The following is a 13,169-nucleotide window of genomic DNA, read 5'->3' as shown; positions in this document are numbered from 1 at the left end:
ATGTCACGTATAGTTTGTAGGAGGCATGGCATGACAGCACAGTACATACAGTATATATATATATGCTGTATTAGGCTACAATGTGTGATTTTTTTTTAATTTTGGGATGGTGGTGTGCCACAGGATTTTTTAATGTAAAAAAGTGTGCCACGGCAAAAAAAAGGTTAAAAATCACTGCTCTGAGGCATCAGCTACTACTGAGCATGTGCACAAGTTCTCAGAGTATATGTATACTAGTCTGTGATTGGCTGATGTCTGTCACATAATAAAATAAATTTGCCAGGGGGGAAAAAAATCTACTGCTTATGTAAGTAAGTGTTATTGAATTGTCTTTTTATTATGGACTTATTTAGTCAGCGCATCGGGCCAGCTGTATAGTCACAGCCCGGCCCGACCGCGCCATAAGACTAAGTGCAGCTCGCTCCTGTGACAGGAGCGAGCTGCACTTAGTGCTATGGCGCGGTCGGGCCGGGCTGTGACTATACAGCTGGCCCGATGCGCTGACTAAATATTACAGACCCGCTCAGTAGAGAGTAGAGAGCGGGTCTGTAAAAGCGCCATAATTTTTACATATTAAAAGGTAAAAAAGGCTTTTAGAACTATAGCACTTAAATAATGTTATATAATTCTGCACTATGTGCAGAATTATATAACATTATTTTTAAGGTTTACTGTCCCTTTAAATATAACTGCACTTCTTAAAGGGACATGGAAGTGAAAGGTAAACTTTATTAAATCAGATTAAAAGGTACACAAAACACAAAAAATTTCTGTCATGATTCAGATAGAGAATACAATTTTAAACAACTTTCTTATTTACTTTTATTATCTAATCTGTTTCATTCTCTTGGTATCATTTGTTGAAGGAGCAGCAATGCACTACTAGTTTCTAACTGAACACATGGGTGAGCCAATCACATTTAATATATATATATATATATATATATATATATGCAGCCACCAATCAACAGCTAGTACCTAGTTTCTCTGCTGCTCATGAACTTGCCTAGATAAACCTTTCAGCAAATGATAACAAGAGAAGGAAGCAAATTAAATAATAGAAGTAAATTGGAAAGTTGTTTAAAATTGTATTCTCTATCTGAATCATGAAAGAACAAATTTGGGTTTCATGTCCCTTTAAGATTAAGTCTTCAAGAATATATTTCACTTTGCTTCTCATCAAATTTAGCTTTCTCTCCTTTCATAAAATTGAGCTCTTTTCCATGAGAAAAATTGGAGGTGAGCTAAGTGATGTGCATGTGTCCTCAGCAGTAGGGTTTGCAACAATGTTGTATATACAAAGCTCATATTTCATGGAATGGAGCAGATTGTTTTATCAAAGGACACCAAGCTAAAGAAGTTCATTTCATTATAGAATTAAATTGGTTTGTCTTTTAAATTGTACACACTAACTGCATCATGAAAGTTTTCCGTTGATCTCCATATCAGTTAAATCCAGTATTTGGAAATGCAAATTGTGAGAACGAAAATACGAACATTTCCTTTAAACAAGCACATAAATGCAGTCTCTGTTTAAAAAATTTAAAAGTTAAAAGATTCTCATGTAAACCCAAATGTTACGCGTGAGAATAAATCTTACGTGAGACGTACTAGTAAACATCGACCAGCAGATAAATCACACAAAATTGTAAGTGGAACGATAGAAGGGAAAAATTTCATCAGAGTTTGGAAAAAGATAAACACCTTGAATTAGCAAGAGCAGAGAACTAGATAATATTCAGATGTAATGATATTATATAGACGTCCAAGGTCCATCTCTAAAATGTATGATATGTCATGAGAAGTAATGCAATGATAGTGGCTTCTTAGAGATGAAAAATGAAGGGAGTTGTTGGAAATACAACAGAAGCTGCCGTCACAAAGGATACTATTAGTGTTATTGAGAGTTAGGGGGCTTGAAACGCGATATGGCCATTCTAGAGTGAGCTAGAGAGGTTGACTAAAGTGTTCTCTAGAATGGAAACACCCAATCTACAAATAGACTAAGATTACACAGCTATGATTATGAAGACAAAAGCCAATACTGTTCACACCAAAACAATCCTAATGTTATGCATACAGCTTAGACATTTCCTCCGCTGCTTTAATATTATAGTCCCAGAGAGGATGTAACGGGAGTACAGCTTTATGCTATGGCATAAGAAATCAATGTAAATGTGATGAAATGTTCCTGCAAGGCTTCAGCTTCTCAAGACATAACAAAGCTGTTCCTAGCAATGGACATATGGAAGCGATGGAATTTCTTTCACTTGCCAAAAAAGGAAGCAACCTGACCTCCAACCTATTCTTTTCAGCTCTAGATTCACAGGTGGACTTTGGTAAGGTAGGTAGCAGAGGTAAAAGCAGCATATTGTGGGAAGAAGGGAAATCATTCTTCCCGTTCTCCCCTGAGACACAGAATACACAGCAAAGTCCAGCAGGACTGACTTAATAACAGTTAATTTCTGCTGATGGGGCCTTCTGAGCATGATGCAACCAGCAGATCAATTGTTTCCAAATGCAATTAGGAGCCACCTTTCATGCAGCAAGCAAAGGCAGATTAGATAAATGACAACCACCCCCATCTCAAAAGATATAAAAACAGTGAAATCTGTATGAGCACAATTCCAACATTTCACATAAAGCAGAGACAGCTCTCTTGCATCCACCTTTCTATCCAGGATGCATATGCAGCTGACCCTGCACCCTTGGTCACTGAGCTTTAGATGGCTTTGCTGTGGAAGGGAACCTCTTCAGGTATTTATCTGAAGTCTTTTTCCCTGTGGGAGATGGCTGAGCTTGTTTTTCGTCTGAGGAAGACTTTGCTTTGTGAGCAGGTAAGGCAGAATGTTTTTTTAGATTAGGAGCAGCTTCTGTGGCAGAGGAGGAGGAAGTTACCTCTGACTTCTCCTGGGCTGAGCTCTTTGTCCCTGGGGTTTTTTTGGACAATAGGGTGGTCTTTCCCAAATCTGCTGATCTTCTGCTCTCCTTCTGCCTAAGGGCAGACTTGAAGAAACTTAGTCCTTTGTCCTCAGACTTGCTATCTCGCTTTAAATTAGACCTAGTTCCACTATGGGGTGTGCGAAGACTGGCCATAGAAGAACTTCGTACTGTCCGATTCTCTGTTGACAACTCACTTGTCTTAGATTGAGGTACTCGAACACTACTACTACCACTTTTTGAAGTGGAGGCTTTATCTGAGCCCAGACTTACCTTAGAACCTTCCCTACTGAGAGTTTTCTCGGTAGGCCGAGGCTTAATAGATGAAGTAGACACATTACTGGCTTTAGATGATTGAGGCAGCTTTTTAGGTGCTGGAGATGAGTTGCTGCTAATCGCAGGGCTTGCCGATTTCTGCTTCAGCTGAGAGGCTGAGGTGGGAGTATCCTGTACTCTTCCAGTCTCTTTTTTGTGCTGGGTGGAGGCACGGCGTACAGGGGTTGTAACGTCACTCTTTTTGGTCTTAGTTACATGCCTTCCATTAATGCTAGATGTGGCAGAAGGAGAAGGATCCTTAACTTTTGCACGAGGAGTTTTCTCCTGCTCCACTATTGCCTTACTGGTAACATTTGTTTTCAACATTATTTCCTCACTCTGAGGACTGTTTTCCTTCACTGGGGAGGAATTAACAGAGTCACTTTGATCTACATAGGCTATGTGGTTATTGTTATCTATGGGATCCAGCAGTGGGTTCCTGCCCACAAGATCTGCTGCACCCTTTCCAAATGTCTCAGACGGTACAGCTTTTTTGGCTGCCGGCTCTCCATGAGTGTTACCCTCAGCAATAGCAAGTGGTGCTCGTCCTACTGTTCTATTTTCCTTTCTTACACTTTCATTGTAATCATGAAAGCCAGAAAGATTCCTAAGACTCCCAAAGCAGGAGGTTGAAACATGGTCATCTGCCTCTCCAATCTTGCTGAGAGAAGACCCATGGGTAGGAGAGTCAGACGGATGACGGCAGGAGGTTGCCGACCTCAAGTGAAGTTTTGCTGCTAAGGACCACGAAGGGCGAAAACCATTTTCATTTGCAACAAGGGGGCTGGTCACAGATGATCGCCCAGATGTACTCTGCCGCTGGACACTGCGCACAAATGGACGTGAAGAGAAGCCACCTAAACAGAAATAGGAAAGAACAAAACTATAACAACATGTAAAGCAATAGAGAAGTTTTTTGTTTTTTTTGCCTTTGTATTTTTTATTTGCCGCAGTGACTTCTTCAAACTTTCATGACCCATTTACAACAAATATTTTTTTAAGAAACAATTGACTTTATTATACATTAGGGTGTTATGAGAGATTAATCTTTTACAAAGAGATAGTCCCAGATAAATAATGTTTGATTACATCTACTTTATATAAGCAGCTTATTTCACCTATAGATATAGGGTTGCCACCGCTGCCATGTTTTCCTGGACACTTATGAGTTACACATGTTGCAGGGTAAGCAGAGCGGAACATGTATTATGCTGTCCAGTATCACTATTCGTGTGCTGTCCAGGGGTGCAATTCCCGTTCCCCTCTGCACACCCTGCAGCATGTGTAACTCATAAGTGTCCAGGAAAACATGGCTGAGGTGGCAACCGTACATACATATTGAACAGATATATAACAAATATTTTTTGTTTGGTTCTGGTCTACTAATTTGGGTGATATTTGGGTTACATTATGACTCTTCATGATCAAGAATATTAGCAGATTTGTTTTTTTATACTATGTTTATCAATTCATACCTAATATTGTATATTGGGTGCAATATAGTCAAAAGTTATTCGAATCTTGATATTTTCATAAAAGTCACCTATATTTTTATAACATCTGGGGTTAAAAGGATTTTTGTTCTTTTTTGTACTGTTTCCCACTGTTCTGATTCTGTTCTTGACAAAAAACATAATTTATGTAAGAACTTACCTGATAAATTCATTTCTTTCATATTAGCAAGAGTCCATGAGCTAGTGACGTATGGGATATACATTCCTACCAGGAGGGGCAAAGTTTCCCAAACCTCAAAATGCCTATAAATACACCCCTCACCACACCCACAATTCAGTTTAACGAATAGCCAAGAAGTGGGGTGATAAAAAAGTGCGAAAGCATATAAAATAAGGAATTGGAATAATTGTGCTTTATACAAAATCATAACCACCACAAAAAAAGGGCGGGCCTCATGGACTCTTGCTAATATGAAAGAAATGAATTTATCAGGTAAGTTCTTACATAAATTATGTTTTCTTTCATGTAATTAGCAAGAGTCCATGAGCTAGTGACGTATGGGATAATGACTACCCAAGAAGTGGATCTTTCCACACAAGAGTCACTAGAGAGGGAGGGATAAAATAAAGACAGCCAATTCCTGCTGAAAATAATCCACACCCAAAATAAAGTTTAACGAAAAACATAAGCAGAAGATTCAAACTGAAACCGCTGCCTGAAGTACTTTTCTACCAAAAACTGCTTCAGAAGAAGAAAATACATCAAAATGGTAGAATTTAGTAAAAGTATGCAAAGAGGACCAAGTCGCTGCTTTGCAGATCTGGTCAACCGAAGCTTCATTCCTAAACGCCCAGGAAGTAGAAACTGACCTAGTAGAATGAGCTGTAATTCTCTGAGGCGGAGTTTTACCAGACTCAACATAGGCAAGATGAATTAAAGATTTCAACCAAGATGCCAAAGAAATGGCAGAAGCTTTCTGGCCTTTTCTAGAACCGGAAAAGATAACAAATAGACTAGAAGTCTTACGAAAAGATTTCGTAGCTTCAACATAATATTTCAAAGCTCTAACAACATCCAAAGAATGCAACGATTTCTCCTTAGAATTCTTAGGATTAGGACATAATGAAGGAACCACAATTTCTCTACTAATGTTGTTGGAATTCACAACTTTAGGTAAAAATTCAAAAGAAGTTTGCAACACCGCCTTATCCTGATGAAAAATCAGAAAAGGAGACTCACAAGAAAGAGCAGATAATTCAGAAACTCTTCTGGCAGAAGAGATGGCCAAAAGGAACAAAACTTTCCAAGAAAGTAATTTAATGTCCAATGAATGCATAGGTTCAAACGGAGGAGCTTGAAGAGCTCCCAGAACCAAATTCAAACTCCAAGGAGGAGAAATTGACTTAATGACAGGTTTTATACGAACCAAAGCTTGTACAAAACAATGAATATCAGGAAGAATAGCAATCTTTCTGTGAAAAAACATAATTTATGCTTACCTGATAAATTCCTTTCTTCTGTTGTGCGATCAGTCCACGGGTCATCATTACTTCTGGGATATAACTCCTCCCCAACAGGAAATGCAAGAGGATTCACCCAGCAGAGCTGATATAGCTCCTCCCCTCTACGTCAGTCCCAGTCATTCGACCAAGAATCAACGAGAAAGGAGTAACCAAGGGTGAAGTGGTGACTGGAGTATAATTTAAAAGATATTTACCTGCCTTAAAAAAACAGGGCGGGCCGTGGACTGATCGCACAACAGAAGAAAGGAATTTATCAGGTAAGCATAAATTATGTTTTCTTCTGTTATGTGCGATCAGTCCACGGGTCATCATTACTTCTGGGATACCAATACCAAAGCAAAAGTACACGGATGACGGGAGGGATAGGCAGGCTCATTATACAGAAGGAACCACTGCCTGAAGAACCTTTCTCCCAAAAATAGCCTCCGAAGAAGCAAAAGTGTCAAATTTGTAAAATTTGGAAAAAGTATGAAGCGAAGACCAAGTTGCAGCCTTGCAAATCTGTTCAACAGAGGCCTCATTCTTAAAGGCCCAAGTGGAAGCCACAGCTCTAGTGGAGTGAGCTGTAATTCTTTCAGGAGGCTGCTGTCCAGCAGTCTCATAGGCTAAACGTATTATGCTACGAAGCCAGAAAGAGAGAGAGGTAGCAGAAGCTTTTTGACCTCTCCTCTGTCCAGAATAAACGACAAACAGGGAAGAAGTTTGGCGAAAATTTTTAGTTGCCTGCAAGTAGAACTTGAGGGCACGAACTACATCCAGATTGTGTAGAAGACGTTCCTTCTTTGAAGAAGGATTTGGACACAAGGATGGAACAACAATCTCTTGATTGATATTCCTGTTAGTAACTACCTTAGGTAAGAACCCAGGTTTAGTACGCAGAACTACCTTATCTGAGTGAAAAATCAGATAAGGAGAATCACAATGTAATGCTGATAACTCAGAGACTCTTCGAGCCGAGGAAATAGCCATTAAAAACAGAACTTTCCAAGATAACAATTTTATATCAATGGAATGAAGGGGTTCAAATGGAACACCTTGTAAAACGTTAAGAACTAAGTTTAAACTCCATGGCGGAGCAACGGCTTTAAACACAGGCTTGATCCTGGCTAAAGCTTGACAAAAGGCCTGGACGTCTGGATTTTCTGACAGACGCCTGTGTAACAAGATGGACAGAGCTGAAATCTGTCCCTTTAATGAACTAGCCGATAAACCCTTTTCTAAACCTTCTTGTAGAAAAGACAATATCCTAGGGATCCTAACCTTACTCCAGGAGTAACGTTTGGATTCGCACCAGTATAGGTATTTGCGCCATATTTTATGGTAAATCTTTCTGGTAACAGGCTTCCTAGCCTGGATCAGGGTATCAATAACCGACTCAGAAAAACCACGCTTTGATAAAATCAAGCGTTCAATTTCCAAGCAGTCAGTTTCAGAGAAGTTAGATTTTGATGTTTGAATGGACCCTGTATCAGAAGGTCCTGTCTCAGAGGTAGAGACCAAGGTGGACAGGATGACATGTCCACTAGATCTGCATACCAAGTCCTGCGTGGCCATGCAGGCGCTATTAGAATCACAGATGCTCTCTCTTGTTTGATTTTCGCAATCAATCGAGGAAGCAGCGGGAAGGGTGGAAACACATAAGCCATCCCGAAGTTCCAAGGTGCTGTCAAAGCATCTATCAGAACCGCTCCCGGATCCCTGGATCTGGACCCGTAGTGAGGAAGTTTGGCGTTCTGGCGAGACGCCATGAGATCTATCTCTGGTTTGCCCCAACGTCGAAGTATTTGGGCAAAAATCTCCGGATGAAGTTCCCACTCTCCCGGATGAAAAGTCTGGCGACTCAAGAAATCCGCCTCCCAGTTCTCCACTCCCGGGATGTGGATTGCTGACAGGTGGCAAGAGTGAGACTCTGCCCAGCGAATTATCTTTGATACTTCCATCATTGCTAGGGAGCTTCTTGTCCCTCCCTGATGGTTGATGTAAGCTACAGTCGTGATATTGTCCGACTGAAACCTGATGAACCCCTGAGTTGTTAATTGGGGCCAAGCTAGAAGGGCATTGAGAACTGCCCTCAATTCCAGAATGTTTATTGGAAGGAGACTCTCCTCCTGATTCCATAATCCCTGAGTCTTCAGAGAATTCCAGACAGCGCCCCAACCTAGCAGGCTGGAGTCTGTTGTTACGATTGTCCAGTCTGGCCTGCTGAATGGCATCCCCCTGGACAGGTGTGGCCGATAAAGCCACCATAGAAGAGAATTTCTGGTCTCTTGATTCAGATTCAGGGTAGGGGACAAATCTGAGTAATCCCCATTCCACTGACTTAGCATGCACAATTGCAGCGGTCTGAGGTGTAGGCGTGCAAAAGGTACTATGTCCATTGCCGCTACCATTAAGCCGATCACCTCCATGCATTGAGCTACTGACGGGTGTTGAATGGAATGAAGGACACGGCATGCATCCTGAAGCCTTGTTAACCTGTCTTCTGTCAGGTAAATCTTCATTTCTACAGAATCTATAAGAGTCCCCAAGAATGGAACTCTTGTGAGAGGAAAAAGAGAACTTTTCTTTTCGTTCACTTTCCATCCATGCGACCTTAGAAATGCCAGAACTAACTCTGTATGAGACTTGGCAGTTTGAAAGCTTGAAGCTTGTATTAGAATGTCGTCTAGGTACGGAGCTACCGAAATCCCTCGCGGTCTTAGTACCGCCAGAAGGGCACCCAGAACCTTTGTGAAGATTCTTGGGGCCGTAGCCAATCCGAATGGAAGAGCTACAAACTGGTAGTGCCTGTCTAGGAAGGCAAACCGTAGATACCGTTGATGATCTTTGTGAATCGGTATGTGAAGGTAAGCATCTTTTAAATCCACTGTGGTCATGTACTGACCCTTTTGGATCATAGGTAAGATTGTCCGAATAGTTTCCATTTTGAACGATGGAACTCTTAGGAATTTGTTTAGAATCTTTAAATCTAAGATTGGCCTGAAAGTTCCCTCTTTTTTGGGAACCACAAACAGGTTTGAGTAGAACCCTTGTCCTTGTTCCGACCGCGGAACTGGATGGATCACTCCCATTAATAACAGATCTTGTACACAGCGTAGAAACGCTTCTTTCTTTATCTGGTTTGTTGACAACCTTGACAGATGAAATCTCCCTTTTGGGGGAGATAATTTGAAGTCTAGAAGGTATCCCTGAGATATGATCTCCAGCGCCCAGGGATCCTGAACATCTCTTGCCCAGGCCTGAGCGAAGAGAGAAAGTCTGCCCCCCACTAGATCCGGTCCCGGATCGGGGGCTCTCGGTTCATGCTGTCTTTGGGGCAGCAGCAGGTTTCCTGGCCTGTTTGCCCTTATTCCAGGACTGGTTAGGTTTCCAGCCTTGCCTGTAACGAGCAACAGCTCCTTCCTGTTTTGGTGCAGTGGAGGTTGACGCTGCTCCAGGTTTGAAATTCCGAAAGGGACGAAAATTAGACTGTCTAGCCTTAGCTTTGGCTTTGTCTTGAGGTAGGGCGTGGCCCTTACCTCCTGTAATGTCAGCGATAATTTCTTTCAACCCGGGCCCAAATAAAGACTGCCCCTTGAAAGGTATATTAAGTAATTTAGACTTAGAAGTAACATCAGCTGACCAGGATTTTAGCCACAGTGCTCTACGTGCCTGTATGGCGAATCCAGAGTTCTTAGCCGTAAGTTTGGTTAAATGTACTACGGCCTCCGAAATGAATGAATTGGCTAGTTTAAGGACTCTAAGCCTGTCCATAATGTCGTCTAGCGTAGATGAACTAAGGTTCTCTTCCAGAGACTCAATCCAAAATGCTGCCGCAGCCGTAATCGGCGCGATACATGCAAGGGGTTGCAATATAAAACCTTGTTGAACAAACATTTTCTTAAGGTAACCCTCTAATTTTTTATCCATTGGATCTGAAAAAGCACAGCTATCCTCCACCGGGATAGTGGTACGCTTAGCTAAAGTAGAAACTGCTCCCTCCACCTTAGGGACCGTTTGCCATAAGTCCCGAGTAGTGGCGTCTATTGGAAACATCTTTCTAAATATTGGAGGGGGTGAGAACGGCACACCGGGTCTATCCCACTCCTTAGTAACAATTTCAGTTAATCTCTTAGGTATAGGAAAAACGTCAGTACTCGCCGGTACCGCAAAGTATTTATCCAACCTACACATTTTCTCTGGTATTGCAATGGTGTTACAATCATTGAGAGCTGCTAAGACCTCCCCTAGTAATGCACGGAGGTTCTCCAATTTAAATTTAAAATTTGAAATATCTGAATCCAATCTGTTTGGATCAGAACCGTCACCCACAGAATGAAGCTCTCCGTCCTCATGCTCTGCAAGCTGTGACGCAGTATCAGACATGGCCCTAGTATTGTCAGCGCACTCTGTTCTCACCCCAGAGTGATCACGCTTGCCTCTTAGTTCTGGTAATTTAGACAAAACTTCAGTCATAACAGTAGCCATATCATGTAATGTTATCTGTAATGGCCGCCCAGATGTATTAGGCGCCATAATATCACGCACCTCCCGGGCGGGAGATGCAGGTACTGCCGCGTGAGGCGAGTTAGTCGGCATAACTCTCCCCTCGCAGTTTGGTGAAATTTGTTCACATTGTACAGATTGACTTTTATTTAAAGTAGCATCAATACAGTTAGTACATAAATTTCTATTGGGCTCCACCTTGGCATTGGAACAAATGACACAGATATCATTCTCTGAGTCAGACATGTTTAACACACTAGCAATAACTTGCAACCTGGTTATAATCTTTTTTAACAAAAACGTACTGTGCCTCAAAGAGGTACTTAAACGATTAAATGACAGTTGAGATAATGAACTGAAACAGTTATAGCATCAAGTTTAAAATAACACAACTTTTAGCAAAGGTTTGTTCCCATTAGTAAATAACTAAATTTGACATAAAAAATTATAGAGTAACGTTTTTATTCACAGTCAATAAAAATTCTCACAGCTCTGCTGAGAGAATGTACCTCCCTTCAAAGAAGTTTGAAGACCCCTGAGATCTGTCAGTGAACCGGATCATGCAGGAAATATAATAGTAGCTGACTGGAATTTTTTGATGCGTAGCAAAAGAGCGCCAAAAACGGCCCCTCCCTCTCACACACAGCAGTGAGGAGAAACGAAACTGTCACAATTTAAAGCAGACAACTGCCAAGTGGAAAATAATGCCCAAACATTTATTTACTCAGTACCTCAGCAATGTAAACGATTCTACATTCCAGCAAAAACGTTTAACATGACAATATTTATTAAAAGGATTAGTGACCTTTAACAGAGTAGTTCCGGTGAAAAACCATTCCCAGAATACTGAAGTGTATACATACATGTCATTATAACGGTATAGCAGGATTTTTTCATCAATTCCATTCAGAAAATAAAAACTGCTACATACCTCAATGCAGATTCATCTGCCCGCTGTCCCCTGATCTGAAGCCTTTACCTCCCTCAGATGGCCGAGAACAGCAATATGATCTTAACTACTCCGGTTAAAATCATAGTAAAAAACTCTGGTAGATTCTTCTTCAAACTCTGCCAGAGAAGTAATAACACGCTCCGGTGCTATTGTAAAATAACAAACTTTTGATTGAAGTCATAAAAACTAAGTATAATCACCATAGTCCTCTCACACATCCTATCTAGTCGTTGGGTGCAAGAGAATGACTGGGACTGACGTAGAGGGGAGGAGCTATATCAGCTCTGCTGGGTGAATCCTCTTGCATTTCCTGTTGGGGAGGAGTTATATCCCAGAAGTAATGATGACCCGTGGACTGATCGCACATAACAGAAGAAAAAACAGAAAGAGCAGAGATTTGTCCTTTCAAAGAACTTGCGGACAAACCCTTATCTAAACCATCCTGAAGGAACTGTAAAATTCTCGGTATTCTAAAAGAATGCCAGGAAAAATGATGAGAAAGACACCAAGAAATATAAGTCTTCCAGACTCTATAATATATCTCTCGAGATACAGATTTATGAGCCTGTAACATAGTATTAATCACAGAGTCAGAGAAACCTCTTTGACCAAGAATCAAGCGTTCAATCTCCATACCTTTAAATTTAAGGATTTCAGATCCTGATGGAAAAAAGGACCTTGTGACAGAAGGTCTGGTCTTAACGGAAGAGTCCACGGTTGGCAAGAGGCCATCCGGACAAGATCCGCATACCAAAACCTGTGAGGCCATGCCGGAGCTACCAGCAGAACAAACGAGCATTCCTTCAGAATCTTGGAGATTACTCTTGGAAGAAGAACTAGAGGGCGGAAAGATATAGGCAGGATGATACTTCCAAGGAAGTGATAATGCATCCACTGCCTCCGCCTGAGGATCCCGGGATCTGGACAGATACCTGGGAAGTTTCTTGTTTAGATGGGACGCCATCAGATCTATTTCTGGAAGTTCCCACATTTGAACAATCTGAAGAAATACCTCTGGGTGAAGAGACCATTCGCCCGGATGCAACGTTTGGCGACTGAGATAATCCGCTTCCCAATTGTCTACACCTGGGATATGAACCGCAGAGATTAGACAGGAGCTGGATTCCGCCCAAACCAAAATTCGAGATACTTCTTTCATAGCCAGAGGACTGTGAGTTCCTCCTTGATGATTGATGTATGCCACAGTTGTGACATTGTCTGTCTGAAAACAAATGAACGATTCTCTCTTCAGAAGAGGCCAAAACTGAAGAGCTCTGAAAATTGCACGGAGTTCCAAAATATTGATCGGTAATCTCACCTCCTGAGATTCCCAAACTCCTTGTGCCCACCTCCATCGGAGGCAAAGTTTGTAAAAACTGAATTGTGGGTGTGGTGAGGGGTGTATTTATAGGCATTTTGAGGTTTGGGAAACTTTGCCCCTCCTGGTAGGAATGTATATCCCATACGTCACTAGCTCATGGACTCTTGCTAATTACATG

At 41.5% G+C, this 13,169-nt stretch overlaps 1 protein-coding gene across 1 annotated transcript in view; it reads right to left on the bottom strand.

Moving 5' to 3' along the window:
• Positions 1 to 1,632: 1,632 nt before the first annotated feature.
• The window catches only part of USP31 (ubiquitin specific peptidase 31), a 118,137-nt gene continuing 106,600 nt past the window's right edge, over positions 1,633 to 13,169 (bottom strand). The window contains exon 16 of the mRNA XM_053694398.1: positions 1,633 to 4,112. Within this exon, the coding sequence (XP_053550373.1) occupies positions 2,713 to 4,112 (1,400 nt within the window). The 3' untranslated portion in view covers positions 1,633 to 2,712. The remainder of the gene's footprint in view (positions 4,113 to 13,169) is intronic.

Source organism: Bombina bombina, chromosome 11 (genome assembly GCF_027579735.1).
Source record: "Bombina bombina isolate aBomBom1 chromosome 11, aBomBom1.pri, whole genome shotgun sequence".
NCBI lineage: Eukaryota > Metazoa > Chordata > Amphibia > Anura > Bombinatoridae > Bombina > Bombina bombina.
Note: the sequence above shows the minus strand (reverse complement) of the source record. Positions and strands in the feature narration are given on the sequence as shown.